Source organism: Hypanus sabinus, chromosome 2 (genome assembly GCF_030144855.1).
Source record: "Hypanus sabinus isolate sHypSab1 chromosome 2, sHypSab1.hap1, whole genome shotgun sequence".
Lineage (NCBI taxonomy): Eukaryota > Metazoa > Chordata > Chondrichthyes > Myliobatiformes > Dasyatidae > Hypanus > Hypanus sabinus.
In genome coordinates, this window is record NC_082707.1 from 111,583,784 (window position 1) to 111,607,906 (window position 24,123).

At 41.7% G+C, this 24,123-nt stretch overlaps 1 protein-coding gene across 1 annotated transcript in view; it reads left to right on the forward strand.

The window, feature by feature from the left end:
* slc39a9 (solute carrier family 39 member 9) overlaps positions 1-24,123 on the forward strand; it is a 58,303-nt gene that overhangs the window by 10,004 nt on the left and 24,176 nt on the right. Inside the window, exon 2 of the mRNA XM_059952113.1 lies at positions 12,755-12,863. Coding sequence (XP_059808096.1) covers positions 12,755-12,863 — 109 coding nt within the window. The remainder of the gene's footprint in view (positions 1-12,754; positions 12,864-24,123) is intronic.

A 24,123-nucleotide genomic window follows, 5' to 3' on the forward strand; every position in this document is an offset into this window, starting at 1 on the left:
GCTGCACTTCCTCTACAGCCGAGATGTCCTTCCTTAACCCTGGAGACCAAAACTGTACACAATACTCCAGATGTGGTCTCACCAGGGCTCTGTACAAATGCAAGAGGATTTCCTTGCTCTTGTACTCAATTCCCTTTGTAATAAAGGCCAAAATTCCATTAGCCTTCTTCACTGCCTGCTGCACTTGCTCATTCACCTTCAGTGACTGATGAACAAGGACTCCTAGATCTCTTTGTATTTCTCTCTTACCTAACTCTACACCGTTCAGATAATAATCTGCCTTCCTGTTCTTACTCCCAAAGTGGATAACCTCACACTTAATCACATTAAACGTCATCTGCCAAGTATCTGCCCACTCACCCAGCCTATCCAAGTCACCCTGAATTCTCCTAACATCCTCATCACATGTCACACTGCCATCCAGCTTAGTATCATCAGCAAATTTGCTGATGTTATTCTCAATGCTTTCATCTAAATCGTTGACATAAATTGTAAACAGCTTTGGTCCCAAGACCGAGCCCTGTGGCACCCCACTAGTCACCACCTGCCATTCCGAGAAACACCCATTCACCGCTACCCTTTGCTTTCTATCTGCCAACCAGTTTTCTATCCATGTCAATATCTTCCCCCCAATGCCATGAGCTTTGATTTTACCGACCAATCTCCTATGTGGGACCTTATCAAATGCCTTCTGAAAATCAAGATACACTACATCCACTGGATCTCCCCCGTCTAACTTCCTGGTTACATCCTCGAAAAACTCCAACAGATTAGTCAAGCATGATTTACCCTTGGTAAATCCATGCTGGCTCGGCCCAATCCTATCACTGCTACCTAGATATGCCACTATTTCATCCTTAATAATGGACTCTAGCATCTTTCCCACCACCGATGTCAGGCTGACAGATCGATAGTTCTCTGTTTTCTCCCTCCCTCCTTTCTTAAAAAATGGGATAACATTAGCCATTCTCCAATCCTCAGGAACTGATCCTGAATCTAAGGAACATTGGAAAATGATTACCAATGCATCCGCAATTTCCAGGGCCACCTCCTTTAGTACCCTAGGATGCAGACCATCTGGACCTGGGAATTTGTCAGCCTTCAGTCCCATCAGTCTACTCATCACAGTTTCCTTCCTAATGTCAATCTGGTTCATTTCCTCTGTTACCCTATGTCCTTGGCCCATCCATACATCTGGGAGATTGCTTGTGTCTTCCTTAGTGAAAACATCTAAAGTACTCATTAAATTCTTCTGCCATTTCTCTGTTTCCCATAACAATTTCACCCAATTCATTCTTCAAGGGCCCAACATTGTTCTTAACTATCTTCTTTCTCTCCACATACCTAAAAAAGCTTTTGCTATCCTCCTTTATATTCCTGGCTAGGTTGCGTATGGAAACACCAATGCCCTTGATTGGAAAATCCTACAAAATGTTGTGGACATAACCAGATGAAGGAACTGAGGAAAGGGAATAGCATTTTTACAGGAAACAAGTGTGGAAGAGATGGTCAAGATAGCCGTAGGAAGGAAGAAAAACAACAAACTCTGCAACTACAAAGGAGAATAATGATAAATGGGCAATAAATTAAAAGAAAGTGAGATGATTATTTCTTGAAAGTGTGTCCAGGGGTTTGGGAACCGTTTAGTTCAGGGGCAAGTGAAGTTATCCCCACTGGTTCAACAGCCTGATGGTTGAGGAGTGATGACTGTTTCTGAACCTGGTGGTGTGGGACTTAAGGCTCCTATACCTTCTTCCTGATGGCAGCAGTGAGGATAAAATATGTTCTGGGTGCTGGGGGTTCCCGATGACAGATGCTTCTTCCTGCAACAGCACTCCCTGTAGATGTGCTTTGTGGTGGGGAAGGCTGGGTTATGTCCACTACATTTTGTAGGATTTTCCAATCGAGGGCATTGGTGTTTCCATACCAGGCTGTGATGCAGCCAGTCGATATACTCTCCATAACACCTATGGCAGTTTGTCAAAGTTTTAGATGACATGTCAGATCTTCTCAAACTTCTAAGGAAATAGAGGCCCTGCTATGCTTTCATCATAATTGCACTGACACACTGGGTCCGGAACAGATCCTCTGAAATGAGAGCAAGAGGAATTTAAAGTTGCTGACCCTCTCTACCTCGATTTTCCCCCAAAGAGGACTTGGCTCGTGGACCTCCAGTGTCCTCCAACTGGTCAATAATCAACTTCTTGGTCTTGCTGACATTGAGTGAAAGGATGTTGTGGCACCACTCGGTCAAATCTGATTTCCCTCTTGTGCTGATTCATCACCACCTTTGATTCAGCCAACGACAGTGGTATAATAAGCTTAAATATGTAAAATCAGCACCAATGCTGCAATATCGGCATGAAGAACTATCTTGTGCCATCAGTTTTGTGGGTGATAAGCATTTGGGAATTTTTCCAGCTGAAATACTTTAAATATAGTTTGTTCTTGTACAGGATTGCAGATTCACTCTTTTGTTTTCACTCTCCAAAATTGACAGGTTATGTTAATTTAATATGTCCCATATAACTTCATAAAAGTGTCCATACCTAAATTTATCAGTAAATTTATCACATACTACCATTCAAACGATGGTTTAAAGAGATTGGAAAGATGCATATGGAGACATGACCTACAATGGTATGGCAACAAAGTGAAGCATAAAGTACAGCAGGTCTCTGGCACTTGGAGAGACTTCATCAGAACTAGGAAAGTGCAAACTATGTTTAAAATTGCAGAGAATATGAAGTAGGGAGAGAGTAAAGGAATGTCTGAAAGAAAATCTGATAGTGGCAGCTGAGATTGTGAAGGCTTGTAAATTACAGCTGAACTATTGGATGTGTGTAGGAAGTTCTGGAGGGAGAGAAACATTACTGGAGGTCTGGAATACAGGACAGAGCAGTTGCTAGAAATCTGCCAAGTAAGTGAATGGAAAAGTTTAGGTGATCAGGCTGCCTCTGTGGGTTGAATATCTCCTGGATATTCAGTTTTTCTCTGTAGGCCATTGAAAACAAAGGATGCTTGAGAGGCAATTTGAAGCACGGGATGTAACAGTTAAGGGGTTTGAGGAAGCCTTAGTTTTGGCTTTAATGTTGTTTTAAAATCAAGGATTTCTGAGTAAAGAAAGCAGTGTTTGATCGGGCACAATAGTGGTTGACATAAAATTTGTCTTATTGCATGGACAGTTTTTATTAACTATATTTTAATTTGTTTGATAATTTGATTATCACCCAGGATTTGGATTGTTTTTCATAACTCTGGATATTATAGTGCTGTAAAGTCTTCATTTCCTTGTAAAATATAGATTTAACAGTGAGATTGTATTTATTGTCCATCTCTCATTGCTCTGCAAAGGGAATAGTAATTGTTCTTGCAGTCTAGTGGTTTGTTTGTGAAGGAATGGGAGTCATGAAGTTATTGTAGGAATGTGATTATCTCCTCCTGAAAGCTATGTGGTATGTTCTTTCTGTAAACACTCTCAGGCTAGACAACTATGAAGTTCTCTTCTATAAGTTAGAGAAAGCCATTCAAAAATAAATATTCATATTACTTAGTCATACTCAATAAATGATACAATTTTGGCTAAACTCTTCCAACATAATCCTATTGTGCCCTGTCCTGCTGGCAAAACAGATCAACCTTGGGATGTCAGTGCCATTTGATTGAGTCATAGACGCAAAGTACGGAAACTGATAATGTGCCAACCATAAAGCATCCAGTTTTATTAATATCTTTTAACATTCTTCCCACATTCCCATCAATGGCTTCAGTGTATCACTCAAGCAATTCATAGCATCCAAGTAACCTATCAACCTGCATGTGTTTGGAATGTGGAAAGGAAGCAAGAGCACTAAGAAGAAACCCACCGGATAAAAGGAACATGCAACTTCACACAGATAGCACCGGAGGACAGAATTGAAGCTGGGTAGCTGGAGCTGTGGAGCAGCAACTCAGAGCTGTGCCATTGCTTTGTCCTAAGTTAATAGCACCACACTCAGCAGTCATCTTGGTTCATCTGACTGACATATCCTACTTGCCAATGAATTAATAAAACTACAGGTGTTAGAATAGATTGATTATCTCAGTATTAAAGACCAAAAAGGCCAGTGCACTTGCTTGGGACAAGCAGTTGGATTTTCCTTCAAGTTTAGCATAAAGAGCAATTTTCTCGGGTTTTGATTCATGTTGATCAATGTTATACAGGTAGTCCCCAAGTTACGAACGTCCAACTTACGGACAACTCGTACTTACGAACCAAGGAAGGAGAACACTGTTGGCCATTTTAAGTCAGAACGCGACGCCTTCTGCCATTTTAAGTCGGATTGCGATGCCGTCCGCCATTTTAAGTCGTTGCCGTTGACACTGTTGAGTGTTTAACTTTGTATCTGGCTTAAATTTTTCTTAGTAAGATTCACCCTGAACCCCCCCCCCCACCGGCCCCCGTTCTGGTCGGCTGGTGGCGCAGTGAGATCAGCACCGGGCTTGAGTTCGATCCAGTGACAGACCGCTCCCATGCCAGGTTGATGTCAATCCAGTGATTCCCGTACCATCCGTGCCGGGTTGATGTCGAGCTCACAACTCGACCTCGTAAAAAAAACACTGCCACCTCCAGTTTAAATTCCCATGCAGAATATTGTGGAGGATCAAATACCCAAACCCAGCACAGCCCCCACTTGTCCCATTTAGCCTGTCCTTAGGACCCGGCGGAGCTCGAGCCAGCCACAATGTTTCTGTTCCATTGATGGGAAGCGATTGAAAATAAAGTGGAAATAATAAAGCATTTCGAAAGAGGTGAAACGCCATCAGTCATATGAAAAGCATTAGGCTACAGTCGGTCAACGATCGGAACAATTTTAAACGATAACAGATAAAGTGAGAATAATGGAGCATGTGAAAGGCCCTGCCCCAATGAAAGCTACAATTATTACTAAGCAACGCAGTGGTTTAATTATTGGAATACATGTGTTTCTTAAGTATTTTAATGCATAGAAAGGTAAATATATACTATATACGAAGACAAACTTTTGACTAACTGACGCTAAATAATACCGGATGTACTTGTTCCGACTTATGTACAAATCCAACTTAAAGACAGACTCAGGAACGGAACTCGTACGTAACCCGGGGACTGCCTGTATTGTAGATTTTTTAAAGCAGTATTTAATGAATAGTAGTGTCATTTTCTAATGGAGGTACAGTCGATTCAAGGCAACAACATTTTTTTTCTTAACTAAGCAGAAAATGCTGGAGGAACTCTGCTGGTCAAGCAGCATCTATGGAGCAATGTTTCGGGCTGAGACCTTTCATCAGGACTGGAAAGGATGGGGGAAGAAGCCAGAATAAGAAGGTGGGGGAGGGGAAGGACATGCCAGAAAGTGAAAGAACATCAGTTCTCAGCACATTCTCATGCCTCCCTCTCCATGATCCCACCAGTTCATGTGGGCCATTGTCTTCCAGACTGTAACAGATTTTATTTAATCAGGAGATCTTCCCTCTACAGCATCTAACCCGTTGCGGCTTCAGCCCCGCACTTATTGTTACTTCCTACCACAAACAGAACTGGCCTGGTTGACCTACTAGGTCAACTTGCTTTTGCCCTGCCTTTTTTATACCTTGATTCAGTCCTGTCTCCCTGTCCAGTCTCTTTCCATTAATGTGTGGCTCTTATGATGCATTTTGATAGCTTCCAATTCCCTAATTCATACCTGCTCATCTTCACCATACATATTCATCTCCACTACACCTTCATCCCACATCTAAAAGGTCTGCTTCCTTCCATTCCTCCATTGCTTCCTTCAGTGGTGGCCCAACTGTTGCCCTCATTTGATTGGTGGAATTTGTCCTTCTGTGCAACGACCTTTCATTTAATTCCACTTTTGTTCTCCAATTGAGGGTATGGGAACTCACATGAGCCCTAGCAATGTCTATTTTTGTTATCTCAAACTATCCTTACTCCAGTTTTACTTGTGACCACTCTCTCAATTTTTCCTCTGATACAGCATCTATACAGTCATCTATGTTTGTAGCAGTCATATGGAACTCTGGCATGCCAATGGACTCAACATCACTCACACTTCACAATAATAGTAACAAATCACACAGGCCTAGGATGTCACAGAGATTGTCGGTTCTACTCGTTGTAGATAACAAAGATTGTTAAGTGGGAAAAAATTTTGCTTTCTAGTTAAAGGCCTTCAGACAGCAGAATAATTCCCTTAACTTGTCTCTTAAAATCTAAAATTACTAAATGAAATTGCCCCCCTCACTCTTATAGATTCTGATAAGTAATAATTTATCATACTCTAGAAACATCAAGAAAATATAGAATTTGCTAGCTTGGGGCAAGTTGTTGAAAATAGTATATGTACGTTTAAGGGAAGATTGGACAAGCAAATGAGGAAGACTAACTGGAGGGTCTTTTTAATGAAGTTGAGGAACTTCCAAGTGAATCACACATACTGGCCTGGACTATTTGAATAGTTTATTTCTGTACTGTACATCCATGGAACCTGCCTTCATTTGGCAACTTCCATCTAAAGAATCAATCTAAAAATCTAAGTTTTTATCAAGAAATGATATAAAAGATATTAAGCCGCTTAGGACCAGGATGAATGTGTGAAGAGTGGATCATGGTTGATGAATCTGTATGAATTATTTGAAGAGATGCAGTACTTGATTCAGAGGACGCTCTGTACATTTCCATCAGTTAGTTACTGATGGCTGGTTTTTTGCTTATGAAGATCAGGAGGGAAGAAGAATCCTCAGGAGCGACAGCATTATCGATAGTGACTGTAGAGGCCAATTCTGGATCTGCAGAGTCTGGAGCAGTTGCAACAAGGGAACAGCTGGGATGGGGGCACTTGGATAGTAGTATCTTCCTGTGCCTTCGCTTCTCTTCAGCAGTTGCTCTTCTGGATTCCTCCATTCTTAGCTACTCAGTGGATTATTGTCCTTAAGTGGTCTCTGTCACAAGACCTGCTGCCACTCGTTGACATTGATATTTGTCTGCAACAGCTGCTGCTTAAGTTGGTCTTCATACCTCTTGTGTGGGGCACCACAATCTCGCCTGCCCTGAGAGAGCTCTCTGTAGAGTAACTGCTTTCGGTAACATGGCACTGTCCATGTGAGACATGTGGCCTGACCAGTGGAGCTGCTTGAGCAGTAAAGTGGCCTCAGTGCTTCGAGGTTGAGCCTTCTCCAGGACCTCGTTGTTGGAGACATGATTCAGCCAGCTGATGCCCACGATGGCACACAGGCAGCACTGATGGAAGCGCTCGAGCAACCAGATTTGCTTGCAGTCGAGACCCAGGCATCAGAGCAGTGTAGCACTGTTGTGGCAACAGCAGCCCTGTACACCCGGATTTCTGTGGGCAGATGCAGCAGATGGTTCCTCCACACGTGTTTCTGGAAATTCACTGTTTCAACAGAAAGCCAGTTTCAAGACAAACTGGAGACACCCCTGATCCTGGTGTACCAGAGGGATGTCAGATGTTCTACAGACCAGAGTCATGCCATGCGCAGGCTGTATACGGATCACAGATTGGTCAGGGAGAAAATTAGATTGGCTATCAAGCCAAAAGTAAGGAAAAGGGGACCACAATCAAGGAGACTCCGGGTGGATAAACTCTTTGGCCTTCAAGATGTACTCCAGTTTAAGCTAAGGGAGACACTGGACAGCAGAAGCACCCCAAGTGCAAACTCTGACTCGAAAGAAATGGGAGGACCTGAAGACTGCCATCCAAGATGTGGCTGTCAAGATAGTTGGGTACTCTTCAAGAAGAAATCAAGACTGATGGTTTGATGAAAATGACATTAAAAATCAGGAACCTGCTCCAGAAGAAACATTCCTCCCATTAAGTGGTGTTGTCGACCTAACGACCAAGAGGCCAAGGCAGAATACAGAACTGTGTGCAGCACCTTTCAAGCCAAACTGAGATACATACAAAACAATTGGTGGACTGTCCTAGCAGAATGCTGCTGTATTCAGACACCGGCACACTTGAGCCTTCTACAAATCGATGCATCTAGTATATGGTCTGACTTGTTCGATTCAAACGTGTCTATGGTTATCCAATGGCTCCAGCCTACTGACAGAAGGAGCCATCAAGAGGCGATGGACAGAGCACTAGATCCTTTTCAGGGATAATCGTCAGTTACAAGAAGCATCCATTGAAGTGATCCCCAAGCACAAGGTCAGGCCTAAGCTTGATGGCTTGCCAACTCTGGACGAGGTCAAAGATGCTCTTTCCAATCTGAAATGCCATAAAGCCCCAGGCATTGATTGGAACCCAGCAGAAGTGTACAAAATGAGTGGAGACATTCTCCTGAGCGAACTCACAAACCTGTTCACACTCTGTCGAGAGAAAGGTTCAGTCCCAAAAGACCTATGTGACACCGTAATTCTCTGTCTGTACAAGAACAAAGGGGAGCAATCAGTTTGCTCAAACTACAGAGTTGTTACCCTGCTGACCACCACTGGGAAGATCTTCACCAGAATCCTCTTGGACAGAATCATCCCTAACATTGCCAAAAGCAAACTCACAGAGTCAGTACAGATTCAGAGGGAACAGAGGCACATCTTCATTCGCATGATCTTCATTCTGCACCAGATACTGAAGAAGTCTCATGAACAGTTGGTTAATAAGCTTCTTGATAAGACGCAAAGACTCAGAACAGATGAAAGATGGTCAACCAAGAATGTTAATCCTTTATTCTTTCTCACAACTGTCACCTAACTTTTGGGGTATTTCCAGCATTTTCTTGTTTTCATTTCAGATTTGTAGCTCTTTTTGGTTAAAATGTCATCAGTAGGTGCATACAGTGGTGCTAGAAAGTTTGTGAACCCTGTAGAATTTTCTCTATTTCTGCATAAATATGACCTAAAATGCGATCAGATCTTCACACAAGCCCTAAAACTAGATAAAGAGAACACTATTACAGAAGTAACACAAAAACATTATACTAAATGTGTTTATTGAGAAAATGATCCAATATTATATGCATTTGTTGGAAAAAGTATGTGAACCATTGCTTTCAGAAACTGGTGTGACCCCCTTGTACAGCAATAACTTCAACCAAACATTTCCAGTAATTTTGATCAGTCCTGCACCTTGGCTTGGAAGAATTTTAGAAATTTCCTCCTTACAAAACTGCCTCAATTCTGGGATGTTGGTGGGCTTCCTTGAATGAGCAGAACTTTGATTCGGCCATTCCAAAACATGAAATTTCTTCTGCTTTAGCCATTCTTTGGTAGACTGACTTGTGTTTAGAGTCGTTGTGCTGCATGACCCCTTTCTCTTGGGCTTCAGTTCATGGACGGATACCCTGACATCCTGTAGAATTTACTGGTGCAATTCAGAATTCATAGTTCCATCAATGATGGCATGTTATCCTGGTCAGGAGGCAGCAAAACAGGCCCAAACAATGACACTGCCACCACCATGTTTCACAGATAGAATGGGGTTCTTATGCAGTGTTTGCTTTTTGCCAAACACAATGATTCTCATTTAAGCCATAAAGCTGTTTTGGACTCAACCATCTACAGAACATTCTTCATATATCCTTCTAGCTTATCCATGTGGTCTTTAGCAAACTTCAGGCAGGCAGCAATGCTCTTCTTGGAGAGCAGTGACTTTTCCCTTGCAATCCATTGTTCAGAGTTTGTCTAATGGTAGCCTTACGAACACTGAGATTAGCCAGAGAGGCCTATAGCTCCTTAGATGTTACTCTGGGGTTCTTTAACCTCCTGGAATATTATATGCCTTGCTCTTTGATTGATTCTTTTAGGTTGACCACTCCTGGGGAGAGTAACAACAATGGATTTCCTCTATTTGTACACCATCTGCCTGTCTGTGGATTGGCAAAGCCCAAATTCTTTAGAAATGGTTTTGTATTCTTTTCCAGCCTGGTGAGCATCAACGTTTTGTTTTCCTGAGCTCCTCAGAAATCTCATTTGCTTGAGGCATGGTATACTTCTAAGCCCAATGTGATGAAGGTCAGACTTTGACAGTGAAGACGCAGGTTTATGGTCTTTAAATAGGGCAGAGCCTCCCACACTCACATCTGATTGTCATCCCATTGATTGAAACATCTGTAGTCTAATTTACCAATGAACATACTTTCCAACAAATACATGTAATATTGGATCATTTTCTCAATAAATAAATGAAAATGTATGGTATTTTTGTATTATTTATTTAATTGGGTTCTTTTCATCTAGTTTTAGACGCGTGAAGATCTGATCACATTTTAGGTCATTTTCATGCAGAAATAGAGAAAATTATAAAGGGTTCACAAACTTTCTAGCACCACTGTATAAGGATCAAAAAGCTGTTGGAATGCTAATATTTAATCTTGGAGGACTGGGATTAAGAGGAAGCAAATCATTATTTAGACAAACCTGTAGCACAGAAAATAGATCTGAGCATGGTACCTGAAGTGTGTGCAGTGTGCTTTACCAACATGATACATAGACTGGAATGGAGAGGTTAGAGTTAGCTGTGCATGCTGTGACTCTATTGGACAAATGTTGAAGCTATTATGAGAACTATAGTTTGGAAAGGAAACAGTTTGTACAGTCAGCCCTCCTTATCCATGGATTCCGCATGCGCGAATTCAACCATTCGCAAATCGCGAAAACCCGTAAGTGCTCTTCCAGCACTTGTTGTTCGAGCATGTACGGACTTTTTTTTTCTTGTCATTATTCCCTAAACAATGCAGTATAACCACCATGTTATATAGCATTTACATTGTATTAGGTATTATAAGTAATGTAGAGATGATTTTAAAGTATACAGGAGGATGTGTGTGGGTTATCATGCATCAGGATCGAAAAAAAATCGGAAGTTCTCTTACTAAGTAAGTCCGAACAGGTACATCCAGTATTAGCGTCAGTTAGTCAAACATTTGTCTTGGTATATAGTATATATTTTACCTTTCTATGCATATAAAACACTTAAGAACGTATTTTTCAGCGCCGGACTTGGGAAGTTCCCAAGCTCGATCTAGTGACAGATCACTATGGAGTGCGCTCTCCACTGTGCCGGGTTGATGCGGAGGGTTAAAAACCCAAAACCCAATAATTAAACCACTGTGTTGCTTAGTAATAATTGTAGTTTTCATCGGGGCAGAGCCTTTCTCACTTTATCCTTTAAAATTGTTCTGATCGTTAACCAACATAGCCTGACGCTTTTACAATGACCGATGACATTTCATCTCTTTCCGATTGCTTTATTATTTCCACTTTATTTTTAATCGTGATTATTTTTGTGAACAGAAACACTGCACATTCAGAGCACTGGCACTTTTGCCTTAAAGGTGTCCCCTCTTCGTTTTTGATTTCCTAATCATGCCCTCTGATTTTATGTACCTCTATAATGTCACTCCTTAGTCTTCACAAGTAAAGCCCTAGCTTGTTGGACATCGGCACAAATAGAGAAGAAGTGAGATGGGATTAAGGATAACTGATCACTCGACCAGGACACAACCATAATTCAGTTAACAGTCTAACTCTTTATATTTAGCTACTTCCTGAATTCTTATTTTAATATATTTTAGTAATAGCATTGAATAAGTGGGTCATCAAAAATAAGGGAGATCTTGATCAGCTAAGTGGACTGAAGATTAGCAAATCCTTTTAATTTGCATAAGTGCAAAGCGTTGCATCTTGTGCAAGATGTTAGTGAGACCATACTTGGAACATTTTTCTCCAGTCCTGCTGAAGAGTCTTGGCCTGAAACATTGACTGTACTCTTTTCTTCCACAGATGCTGCCTGGCTGCTGAGCTCCTCCAGCATTTTGTGTGTTGCTTGGATTTACAGCATCTGCAGATTTTATCTGGATTACTACACTGAAAAGTCTCTTCCAGGGATGCCTATCCTGAAGAAGTTAAAATCTTCCTTTTAGGAATTCAGTGAAACCCTGTCACTGTTCGCCTTCTGTGATCTCTGCAGTCCTCTGACTCTTCGACCACATGTTTACCCAGACCTGCTACCACAGCCATGTCACCTATCACCGTGTGTTCCTCCCTCTCCTCCCCTCACCTTTTAAACCTACTCATCTTTTTTTTTCTCCAGTCCTGCTGAAGGGTCTCAGCCCCAAAACATCGATTTATTCTTTTTCCATAGATGCTGCCTGGCCTGCTGAGTTCCTCCAGCATTTTGCGTGTGTTGTTGGATTTCCAGCATCTGTAGATTTTCTCATGTCTGTGCTTGGAATATTGATTTTTGATCACCCTGTTGTAGGAAGGACATCATTAAACTGGAAAGAATGCAAAGAAAATTTAGGAGGACGTTGCCAGGCTTGAAGTGCTGAGTTGTTGGGAGTAGTTGAACAGACTAGAACTTTATTCCTTGGAACAGTGGAAATTGAGGGGTATAGAAGCAACAGGAGTGTAGATAGAACAAAAGCACATAGTCTTTATCCAGAGAGGAGAACTAAAAACATGAGGGTGAGAGTTGAAAGATTTAAAAGGGACCTGAGAGGCAACTTATGCAGAAGATGGTGCAAATGTGGAAAAAATTGCCGGTGCTTGAGGTAGATACAATAAGAACATTAAAAAGCCTTTTGTTGATTACATGGACTGGAGGGGTTTAGAGGTAAATGGGGTCAGCATGGATGAGTTGGACTGAAGACCCTGTTCCCATGCTGTATTGCTCTGAGTCTAGCTATTACAAGATGTTATGGCCTTTCTATCTATAATTTCATCCTTGCAGGTTTCAAGATCCAATGAAATTTTTTGCCTATTTCTCTCCAGGAAAGATTGAAGTTGGTGACAGTTCTTGGTGCTGGTCTTCTGTGTGGTACCGCTTTAGCAGTCATCGTTCCAGAAGGGGTTCATGCACTCTATGAGGATGCTCTGCATGGTAAGTCTTAGATTCCAAGCCCAGTGTTGGGAAGGCTTCTAGTAAAGGTAATTGAATGGTCTATAAAGTCCATCTGAGTCCAGAGTACAGCTAGTAATTTAATCTCTGAGGATATGGTGAGTTAGCCATGTCTGAGAGTACTCCTGTGAAGTGGTGTAGGCCACAAGAGGTAACTTGTCTTTAAAAGCTGATCCTGAGCCCTGATGCTAGATAGACTTTGGACACTTCTGTTGCAAAGGACTTGGGACTGATTTTTTAAAAAAATGTTCTTGATCATTTCAGATGGTAATACTAAAAAGAACTGACAAAACAATAATAAATAATTTAAACTACTCCGAAGAACTACAATTTAACCAAAAAAAAATTAAAGTAAGCAAAATTTTAAAATTACTCCCATTTCTGTGCACTTTTTACTCGAGGTCACCAACTCCCTTCAGTGAGTGGGGTTTGCTCCTTAAATCATCCATGGCCAGTGTAAAGCTGAGGGGACTTGATACAAGGTGGGTCTGGCCCCTGGCTTCAACACTTTGAGCCCTACTGTTATGTCAGTAGCTTATCTAGTGTTAGTGCAGAACAAACCCCAGCTCATTTTGACTTCCTTGTTCTAATGCATGTGTACACAAGTCAGATAATGGAACAGCAAGGTGGCTCTCTGCAAAACTGCCAACCAGAGGCAAGTAAGGTTCACTTCGCAGTAGATGAATTAGCTGTATTAGATTCTTAGCAAGTAGAGATAAAATGTATTAATCCATTGAGGTGAGAGAATAATTGGTAATTTTACCAGGGCATAAACATAATTCAGTTAACATTTGACAATTTGAAATTTTACTGCTTCCTGAACACCTAGTGGAAATAGGAAATTTAATTGCCTTTGCCAATTTTCATCCAGTTCCTACTTTGAGGCATATTTGATTTTCTTCATATCTCTATCACCATTTCAGGTTAACGATCAGCAGGCAATCTGTACTCACTGCTGTAATTTTCCACAACCTATCTCAATTGGTAAGATTACGGGTAGAAGGTAGGAGAATGGTGTTGAGAAGGACAGCAAATCAGCCACAGTGGAATGGCAGAGAAGACTTGATGGGCTGAATAGCTTATTGAAGCCATGAAATATTGAGAGGTCTAGATAGAATGGATGTGGTTGGAGAGGATGTTCCCTATAGTCAGTCATAGAGAGTCAGAAGAGCACAGCATAGAAACAGGTCTTTCAGCCTATCTAGCCAGTGCCAAACCATATAAACTGCCTACTCCCAACAACTTCCATATCCCTACCATTTCTGTGCATATCCTAACTGCTCTGAAATGTTGAAATTGATCTCACATGTACTTCTTGCACTGGCAGCTTGATTCACACTCTTAAAACCCTCTGAATGAAGTTTCCGGCAAGTTCTCCTTGAACTTTTCACCCTTAACCCATGACCTCTAGTTGTAGGCCCAAGCCTGTTTTCATTTACCCTATCTGTAACTCTCATAATTTTATATACGTCTATCAAATCAAAGTCCTAACCTATTCAATTTTTCCTTATAACCCAGTCCCGGCAAAGTACTCATAAATTTTCTCTCTACACTTCCACCCTTATTTACAGCTACAAGAAAAAGTTTGTGAATTTTGCTATTACCTTGTTTTCTGCATTAATTACTCATAAAATATGGTCTGATCTTCATGAAGTCACAATAATAGACAAACACAATCTGCCTAAGCTGATAACTCACAAACAATTGTAATTTTCATGTCTTTATTGAACACATTGTTTAATCATTTACAATCTAGGCTGAAAAAAGTATGGAATCCTTGTATTTAGTAACTGGTAGAACCTCCTTTAGAGCAATAACCTCCACCAAACATTTCCTGTAATTGCTGATCAGACTCACACAACAGTGAGGGGATATTTTAGACCATATATGTCAAACTCAAGGCCCACGGGCCAAATCCGGCCCACAAGATAATATCTAATTACTATTAAAGCTGGCCCCAGTAATCGAAGCGCCTATGGCGTATGATATGGCTAATGCTGAGTTTATTCAGGTACCAGGTTTTCAGGGTTTTTAGTGTTTATTCGGTTTCCCTGGTTTATTTCCTGAATATCATTAATGAATAAATTTTTTCTCTATTAGAGCTGGCCCGCCGGTATATTGCACGCACCACTAATACTACAAATCCCACAATGCACTGCCAGTGCATTGTTCGCGCTTGCCTGACTCTCTCATCAGCATCCTTATGGCGCTAGTCACGTGTGGTCAACTTTCAGCTATCCCTCACCCCAAAAATGGCTGAGTGAAAGGTGGACTTTGAAAACGGGTTTTTAAGGCAGGTGGGAGGCAGAGTATATGTTCGCAGATATAAAGGGCAAACTTGTTTGTTTTGTGTGCCGAGACGCTGTGGGTGTAATTAAAGAATATAACGTAAGACGACACTATGAAGCGAAACACTGCGACAAATACAAGCATCTGGACAAGAAACAGAAGCCTGCGATGTGCGGTCAAAAGAGTGGGTTGGTGGGCAGGATCCGGGAGAAGATGCGGGAGGAAAACGGTGCAGGTGAGCTGACAGCTTATCACTGCATCATACACCAGGAATCGTTGTGTGGCAAAGCCTTGAAAATGGAACATATAATGAGCACAATAACACGAGCAGTTAACTTCATAAGAGCCAAAGGTTTAAATCACCGTGAGTTCAAGTCATTTCTGGAGGAGTTGGGTTCAGAATATAATGATTTGCCCTATCACACAGTGATGCGATGGTTAAGCCAAGGAAAAGTGCAAGGAAAAGATGTTTCAAGTTGCGTGATGAGATCTGTCAGTTCATGGAAAGCAAAGGGAAAGACGCAACAGAGCTCCGGGATAAAAAGTTGCTTTGTGAAACGGCGTTTCTGTGTGACATCACGAGCCATCTCAATGCGCTCAACCTGCAGCTTCAGGGGCGGGGTCGTGTGATCACAGACATGTACGCTGCAGTGAGGGCTTTTAAAACCAAGCTGCGCCTGTGGGAGACACAGATGCAGCAAGAGAACTTGAGCCATTTTCCGTGTTGCCAAACTATGAAAGAGCAGGTTTCTACCGCACGTTCCCACGTGCAAAGTTTGCTGAAAAACTTAGCATACTTGGTGCCGACTTCACACGGCGATTTGCCGACTTTGAAGCCCAAAAAAGCAGGTTTGAACTGCTCAGTAATCCATTTGCAGCTGACGTGGAAAGCGCACCAACCAACATACAAATGGAGCTGATTGAACTCCAATGTAGTGACACACTCAAGGCAAAGTATGACTCGGTGGGCGCTGCACAGTTTCTACGTTTCATTCCAGACACAATGCCCCAGCTGCGTACCCAAGCTGCTCAAATGCTCTCTATGTTTGGCAGCACATATCTGTGTGAACAACTGTTCTCTTTGATGAAGATAAACAAAACATCTCACAGGAGTCGTCTTTCTGATGAGCACCCTCACTCAATTCTGTGGATTTCCTCAGCTCAGAGCCTGACTCCAAACATTGATGAACTTGCATCCAAGATGAGATGCCAAGTATCTGGCTTAGACTAGTGTGAATCATAGAGAGTTGGCCTGTGGAAAAATGTTTTCATTAGAAATTACTCCGGAAAAGCTGCAGATAAAGCCATAAGAAATAAACTGATTTTTTATTTATTTAATGTTCAATGTTGTTTTTGTAGGCAATAACCTAAGCTTTGTTAGTTCCAGGTTAATGTGTGTAATAAATTCATTTCAATAAGTTTTGCAATAAACGCTGAACCAGTCCGGCCCTCGACTTGTACCGATTTTTTAATTTTGGCCCACTGTGTATTTGAGTTTGACACCCCTGTTTTAGACCATTCCTGCATACAAAACTATTTCATTTCATTAATATTTCTGGGATTCCTTGCATGAACAACCCTCTTCAGGACATTGTCACAGCACCTCAATTGGGTTAAGGTCTGCACTCTGACTTGATCATTCTGAAACAGAAATTTTCTTTTTTTTTTAAACCCTTTCAGTTGTTGATTTACTCTTGTGTTTTGATCATTGTCTTTTTGCATCATCCAACTTCTGTTAAGCTTCAGGTGATGGACCACTACTCTTACATTCTCCTGTAAAATGTTATGATACAATTTTGAATTCATTGTTCCTTTAACAACTGTCCAGGCCCTGAGGCAGCAAATTAGCCCCGAACCATGATGCTGCTTCCACCATGCTTCACAGTTGGGATGAGGTTTTGATGTTGGTGTTCAGTGCCCTTTTCCCTCCAAGCATAAGAGGTGGGTCATCAGGTGGTCTTTTGCAAAATTGAGACGTGCTGTATTTTTTTTTTGGAGAGCAGTTGTTTTCCTCCGTCGTGTCCTTCCATGAACACCTTTCTTATTTAGTGTTTTTCTCACAGTGGACACATGAACAGACTATCGCAAGTTCTAGAGATTTCTGCAGGTCTTTTGCTGCATTAAATTTCATCTGCCTTTTTACAGCCCATTTTACCAGCTAGTCCAGATCCTACTGCAAACCTCGATAGCCTTTCTCGCTGTCCATTACACCCGAGTTTTGGTGTCATCCACAAATTTGCTGATCCAGTTAACCACATTATCATCAATATTATTTATATAGGTGACAAACAACAGTAGACACAGTACCGATCCCTGCAGCACTTCACTAGTCACAGGCCTCCAGTCAGAGAGGCAACCAATTACCTCCACTTGGCTTCTCCCACAAAGCCAATTTCTAATGCAACTTACACAAAGTATACTGCAGATGCTGTGGTCTTCATCGAACACCTCCACTCTGTCTGCCACAACAGACAGGATCTCCCAGTTGCCACCCACTTCAACTCTGCTTCACGTTCCTATTTGGATATGTCCATACATGGCCTCTACTGCCATGATGAGGTCAACTCGAGTTGGAGGAGCAACATCTCATATACCGTCTGGGTAGTCTCCAGCCCTTGGTATGAGCATCGAATTCTCCAGCTTCCGGTAATTCCCTCCCTCTCCCTTCTCCCATCCCACTTTCACTCTGCCTCGTCTTCTAGCTGCCTATCACCTCTTATGATTCTGCCTTCTACTACCCATAGTGCTTTCACCTGGCATTGCTCCTTCACCTCTCCTGCCTATCCCCTCCCTGCTTCCCTTCCCCCACCCCTTGATCTTTCCTCTGATTGGTTTTTCACTTGGCACCTTCCACCCTCCCCCCACTTTCTTTATAGGGCCCCTGCTCCCTCCTTTCTCAGTCCTGACGAAGGGTCTCGGCCCAAAACATTGACTGCTCGTTTCAACGGATGCTGCTTGACCTGCTGAGTTCATCCAGCTTGTTTGTACATGTCTAATGCAATTTAAAATTTCATTTTGCATGCTGAGCGACTGACCCTTCTTGACCAACCTCCCATGTGGGACCTTGTCAAATGCCTTGCTAAATTCCATGTAGACAACATCCATTGCCTTGTCTTCATCAACTTTCCTAGTAACTTCCTCGAATAAACTAAAATATTGGTTAGACGTGACCTTCCACACACAAAGCCTTGCTGACTATCCCTAATCAGTCCATTTTTATCCAAATACTCATATCTGGTCCCTTAGAATAGCTTCTGATAACTTATCCACGACTGATGTCAGGCTTACCAGCCTATCATTTCCTGGTTTATTTTTAGAGCCTTTCTTAAACAGTGAAGCGCCATTAGCTACCCTCCAATCCTCTGGTACCTCACCTATCACTAAGGATAATTTTTAAATTTCTGCACTTGCCTCAGGGTCTGAAGGAACACCTTTTCTGTCCCTGAGGATTTATCCACTCTAATTTACACCAAGAGAGCAAACATCTTCTCTGTAATCTGTATAGCGTTCATGAAGTCAATGCTGCTTTGCCTCACTTCTATAGTCTCAGTGTTCTTTCCCTGAGTGAATACAGATGCAAAAATCCATTTAAGATCTCCCCCATCTCTTTTGGCTCTATGTATGGATTACCATTCTGATTTTTCCTTTGCAACACTTTCGCTCTTAATGTTTCAGTAGAAACCCTTGGGATTCACCTTCACCTCGTCTGTGAAAGCAACCTCGCGCCTTTTTTATAACCCTCCTGATATTTTGGGTGTTCTCTTGCATATCTTATACTTCATAAGTAGCTCATTTGTTCCTACCCACCTATATCTCCTTTGTTTTTTTTCCCTTAACCAGGGCCTCCATTTCTCTTGGTGGGGGTGGGGGGGGGAGAAACAAGGTTCCCTAAAACTGTTATCTTTACTTTTACCACTGGCATACAAGCTTTGTACTCTCAACATTTCACCTTTAAAAGCCTCCCACTTACCAAGTATACCTTTGCCAGAAAACAGCCTGTCCCAATCCACACTTGCCAGATCATTTTTGATACAATCAAAATTGGCCTTTCTCTAGTTTAGAATCTCAACCCGCGGGCCAGATCTATTTCTTTCCATATTTACTTTGAAACTAATGGCATTATGATCACGGGATGCAAAGTGTTCCTCATGCACAAACTTCTGTCACCTGCTCTGTCTCATTCCCTAATAGCAGATTTGTACACTCTCTCATTTGGACTCTTATGGACTGAGTAAGGAAATTTTCCAGAATACATTTGACAAACTCTCCATCCCGTCTCGTTTTTTTAACGAGGAGTCCCAGTCAATATGTGGAAAGTTTAAAATCACCTACTATAACAACCTTGTGGTTCTTGCAATAGTCTGCAATCTCTCTCTCTCTACAGATTTGTTCCTCCAAATCCTGTGGACTGTTGTGTGGTCCCCCCTTGTGTAGCCCCATTAACATAGTCATATCTCTCTTATTCCTCTGTTCCACCCAAAAAGCTTCACTAGGTGAGCTCTCCAGTCTGTCCTGCCTGACCCTCCCCCTTTAATCTCTCCCACTTTGTTGCATCTAAAACAACTTGATCCTGGAATATTGAGCTGCCAGTCCTGCCCCCTCCTGCAATCAAGTCTCACTAAGGGGTGTGGTATCATAACTCCATGTGTTGATCCATGCCCTGAGCTCATCTGCCTCTCCTATGATATTTCTTGCATTGAAATACATACAACTTGGAACATTAGTTGCACCATGCTCAACCTTTTGATTCCTGACTCTCTAAGGACGTAGTAAGGGAATGAAAGGCCATGGAAGGAAGACAGGAAAATAAGGTTAAGAGGTTTAAACCACAACTGTTTTCGTATTTTACTGTCTCATTTTCTAAATTTAATGTGTATTTTTGTAGGATTTTTGAGCTAATCTAAGAAACAGCGTGCATGTCAAAATCAAAAGCTGTCAACAATTTATTAGATATTAAAAACCAAAATTGTGTATTTGAAGTATTCATCTCCTTCATAAGGATGTAATAGAGAAATGGAGGTCATTTAAGGGTGAAATTATGAGGGTACAGAATCTTTATGTCCCTGTTAGGTTGAAAGGAAAGGTTAAAGGTTTGAAAGCGCCATGGTTTTCAAGGGATATTAGAAATTTGGTTCGGAAAAAGAGGGATGTCTACAATAGATATAGGCAGCATGGAGTAAAGGAATTGCTCGAGGAATATAAAGAATGTAAAAGGAATCTTAAGAAAGAGATTAGAAAAGCTAAAAGAAGATACGAGGTTGGTTTGGCAAATAAGGTGAAAATAAATCCGAAAGGTTTCTACAGTTATATTAAAAGCAAGAGGATTGTGAGGGATAAAATTGGCCCCTTAGAGAATCAGAGTGGTCAGCTATGTGTGGAGCTGAGGGAGATGGGAGAGATTTTGAATGATTTCTTCTCTTCGGTATTCACTAAGGAGAAGGATATTGAACTGTGTAAGGTGTGGGAAACAAGTAAGGAAGTTATGGAACCTATGACAATTAAAGAGGTGGAAATACTGGCGCTTTTAAGAAATTTAAAAGTGGATAAATCTCCGGGTCCTGACAGGATATTCCCCAGGACCTTGAGGGAAGTTTGTGTAGAAATAGCAGGAGCTCTGACGGAGATCTTTAAGATGTCATTAGAAACGGGGATTGTGCCGGAGGATTGGCGTATTGCTCATGTGGTTCCATTGTTTAAAAAGGGTTCTAGAAGTAAGCCTAGCAATTATAGACCTGTCAGTTTGACATCAGTGGTGGGTAAATTAATGGAAAGTATTCTTAGAGATACTATTAATAATTATCTGGATAGACAGGATCTGATTAGGAGCAGCCAGCATGGATTTGTGCGTGGAAGGTCATGTTTGACAAACCTTATTGAATTTTTTGAAGAAGTTACGAGGAATGTTGACGAGGGTAAGGCAGTGGATGTAGTCTATATGGACTTCAGCAAAGCCTTTGACAAAGTTCCACATGGAAGGTTAGTTAAGAAGGTTCAGTCGTTAGGTATTAATGCTGGAGTAATAAAATGGATTCAACAGTGGCTAGATGGGAGATGCCAGAGAGTAGTGGTGGATAATTGTTTATCGGGATGGAGGCCGGTGACTAGCGGAGTGCCTCAGGGATCTGTTTTGGGCCCAATGTTGTTTGTAATATACGTAAATGATCTGGATGATGGGGTGGTAAATTGGATTAGTAAGTATGCCGATGATACTAAGGTAGGAGGTGTTGTGGATAATGAGGTGGGTTTTCAAAGCTTGCAGGGAGATTTATGCCGGTTAGAAGAATGGGCTGAACGTTGGCAGATGGAGTTTAATGCTGAGAAGTGTGAGGTTCTCCATTTTGGCAGGGATAATCCAAATAGAACATACAGGGTAAATGGTAGTGCATTGAGGAATGCAGAGGAACAGAGAGATCTAGGAATAACAGTGCATAGTTCCCTGAAGGTGGAGTCTCATGTAGATAGGGTGGTGAAGAAGGCTTTTGGAACGCTGGCCTTTATAAATCAAAGCATTGAGTACAGAAGTTGGAATGTAATGTTAAAATTGTACAAGGCATTGGTAAGACCAAATTTAGAATATTGTGTGCAGTTCTGGTCACCGAATTATAGGAAAGATATCAATAAATTAGAGAGAGTGCAGAGACGATTTACTAGGATGTTACCTGGATTTCAGCACTTAAGTTGCAGAGAAAGGTTGAACAAGTTAGGTCTCTATTCATTGGAGCGTAGAAGGTTGAGGGGGGATTTGATCGAGGTATTTAAAATTTTGAGAGGGATAGATAGAGTTGACGTGAATAGGCTGTTTCCATTGAGAGTAGGGGAGATTCAAACGAGAGGACATGATTTGAGAGTTAGGGGGCAGAAGTTTAAGGGAAACACGAGGGGGTATTTCTTTACTCAGAGAGTGATAGCTGTGTGGAATGAGCTTCCTGTAGAAGTAGTAGAGGCCAGTTCAGTTGTGTCATTTAAGGTAAAATTGGATAGGTATATGGACAGGAAAGGAGTGGAGGATTATGGGCTGAGTGCGGGTAGGTGGGACTAGGTGAGATTAAGAGTTCGGCACGGACCAGGTGGGCCGAGATGGCCTGTTTCCATGCTGTGATTGTTATATGGTTATATAATTACTATGCTCACTTCTCTCGGGTGCAATACTGTCTATTACCTTACTAATTCACCCAATTTGTTGTAGAAAACTGGAAAATCTCCTGAATAAATACTCCTTCTGTCCGTAAGGTCCAACACTATGGTAGATTTTCAACAGGCCAAACCAAAATGAATACAAAAGAGCATTCATGACAATTCAGGGAAATGATAATGGGGAAGATTACAACACTATCTCAAAGACACTGAACATGGTTTGGAGCTCAGTTCAATCCATAGTGAAAAGTGGAAAAAAATATGAATACACAGCGACACTGCCTAGGTCAGGCTGCCCCTCTAAACTTAGTTGCCAGAGAAGAATGGCTCTTGTAAGAGGCTACTGTGATACCAACAGTCACTCTAAGTGATGTGCAAAAGTCAGTGACTGCAACTGGAGATGAAGTTCATAGCTCCACAATCTCTAAGGTCTTGTACAAAAATGATATTTATGGAAGAGTGGCAAGGAAGAAGCCCTGGCTTTTTTTTAAAAAAAAGCATATCCTTGCCTGTAAAAACTTTGCAAGATGTGGAAGATGGTTTAGTGGTTGGATGAGACTGAAGTTGAACTTTTGGGCCTCAACACTAAGCTTAAATCAATAGTGCACATCAACCATCCCTAATGTAAAGTACGACAGAGGGAGCTTCTTGCTGTGGGGATGCTTTTCATCAGCAGGGTCTGGAAATTGGTCAGGATTGATCAGAAGATGAATGCTGCTAAATATGTGAGATCCTGGATAAAAATCTACTAGCCTCTGCCAGAAAGCTTAAACCAGGGAGAAAGATTGTATTTCAGCAGGAAAACCACCCAAAGCACATTGCCAGAACAACCATGGAGTGGCTTCAAATGAAGAAAATTAATGTGCTTGAGTGGCTGAGTCAGTGTCCTGACTTTAACCTGATTGAACATCTCTAGCCAGACCTCAATTGCTGTCCACTTCCACTCCCTAACTAATCTGGCACAGCTTGAACAATTTTTCAAGGAGGAATGGGCAAATGCTGCTCCTTCATGTTGTGCAAAGCTAATGGAGACTTATTCATAAACCACTACTACTGGCTGTAATAGCTGTGAGAAGTGGTTCAGCTAAGAACTGAGAAAAGATGGATGAATACTTCTGAACTGCTATTTTAAGTTTTTCATGCTTATACTTATCCTTGTTTGAGTTCTACTGTGTGAGAAAAGGATTGTGTGATTCACAAATCGAAATTCTCCGTCACATTGATCAAAACCCCTGGTTGTAATATTTATGTGAACAAAAGGCTGGGGGCTGAATAGTTTTACAAGGCACTGGATTGCACCTCCACTAACCCTGCTTCCTGTAAGAACCTCATTCAATTCTCCCAAGTCTTTCTGCTGTGTCTCTGTACCTCTAAGATGTCTTCCCTGCTCTTTAGCCAATGTTTCCCTTTCTCCCAGAGCTGACAGGGCTTAATCACATTTCCTGTATTTCTGTCAGCTATTTTCAGCTAGAATGAGGATAAGGTGCCCCTTCTTGCCTTTTGCCGCATCAGCTTCTGTATATGATAGATCATCCTCCACAATTTCCACCAACTTCTGATATCAGCAGCAACCTTCCTTTCACACAAATACAAGGGCTGCAACATCTGTCCATTTATACCTCTGTCTCTCCTCTCCCCATTCCCCATCTGTTCTTCAAACTAAAACAGCTCCTCTAGGTGAAGCAGAAGTTCACTAGCACTTATTCCAGTGTATTCTATATGGTGCCCATGATGTGATATCCTCTACATTAGAATCAGTTATGTACCATGGAAAGACGCTCCTTGGCCCAACTCATCCATGTGTTGCTGAGCTTGTCCC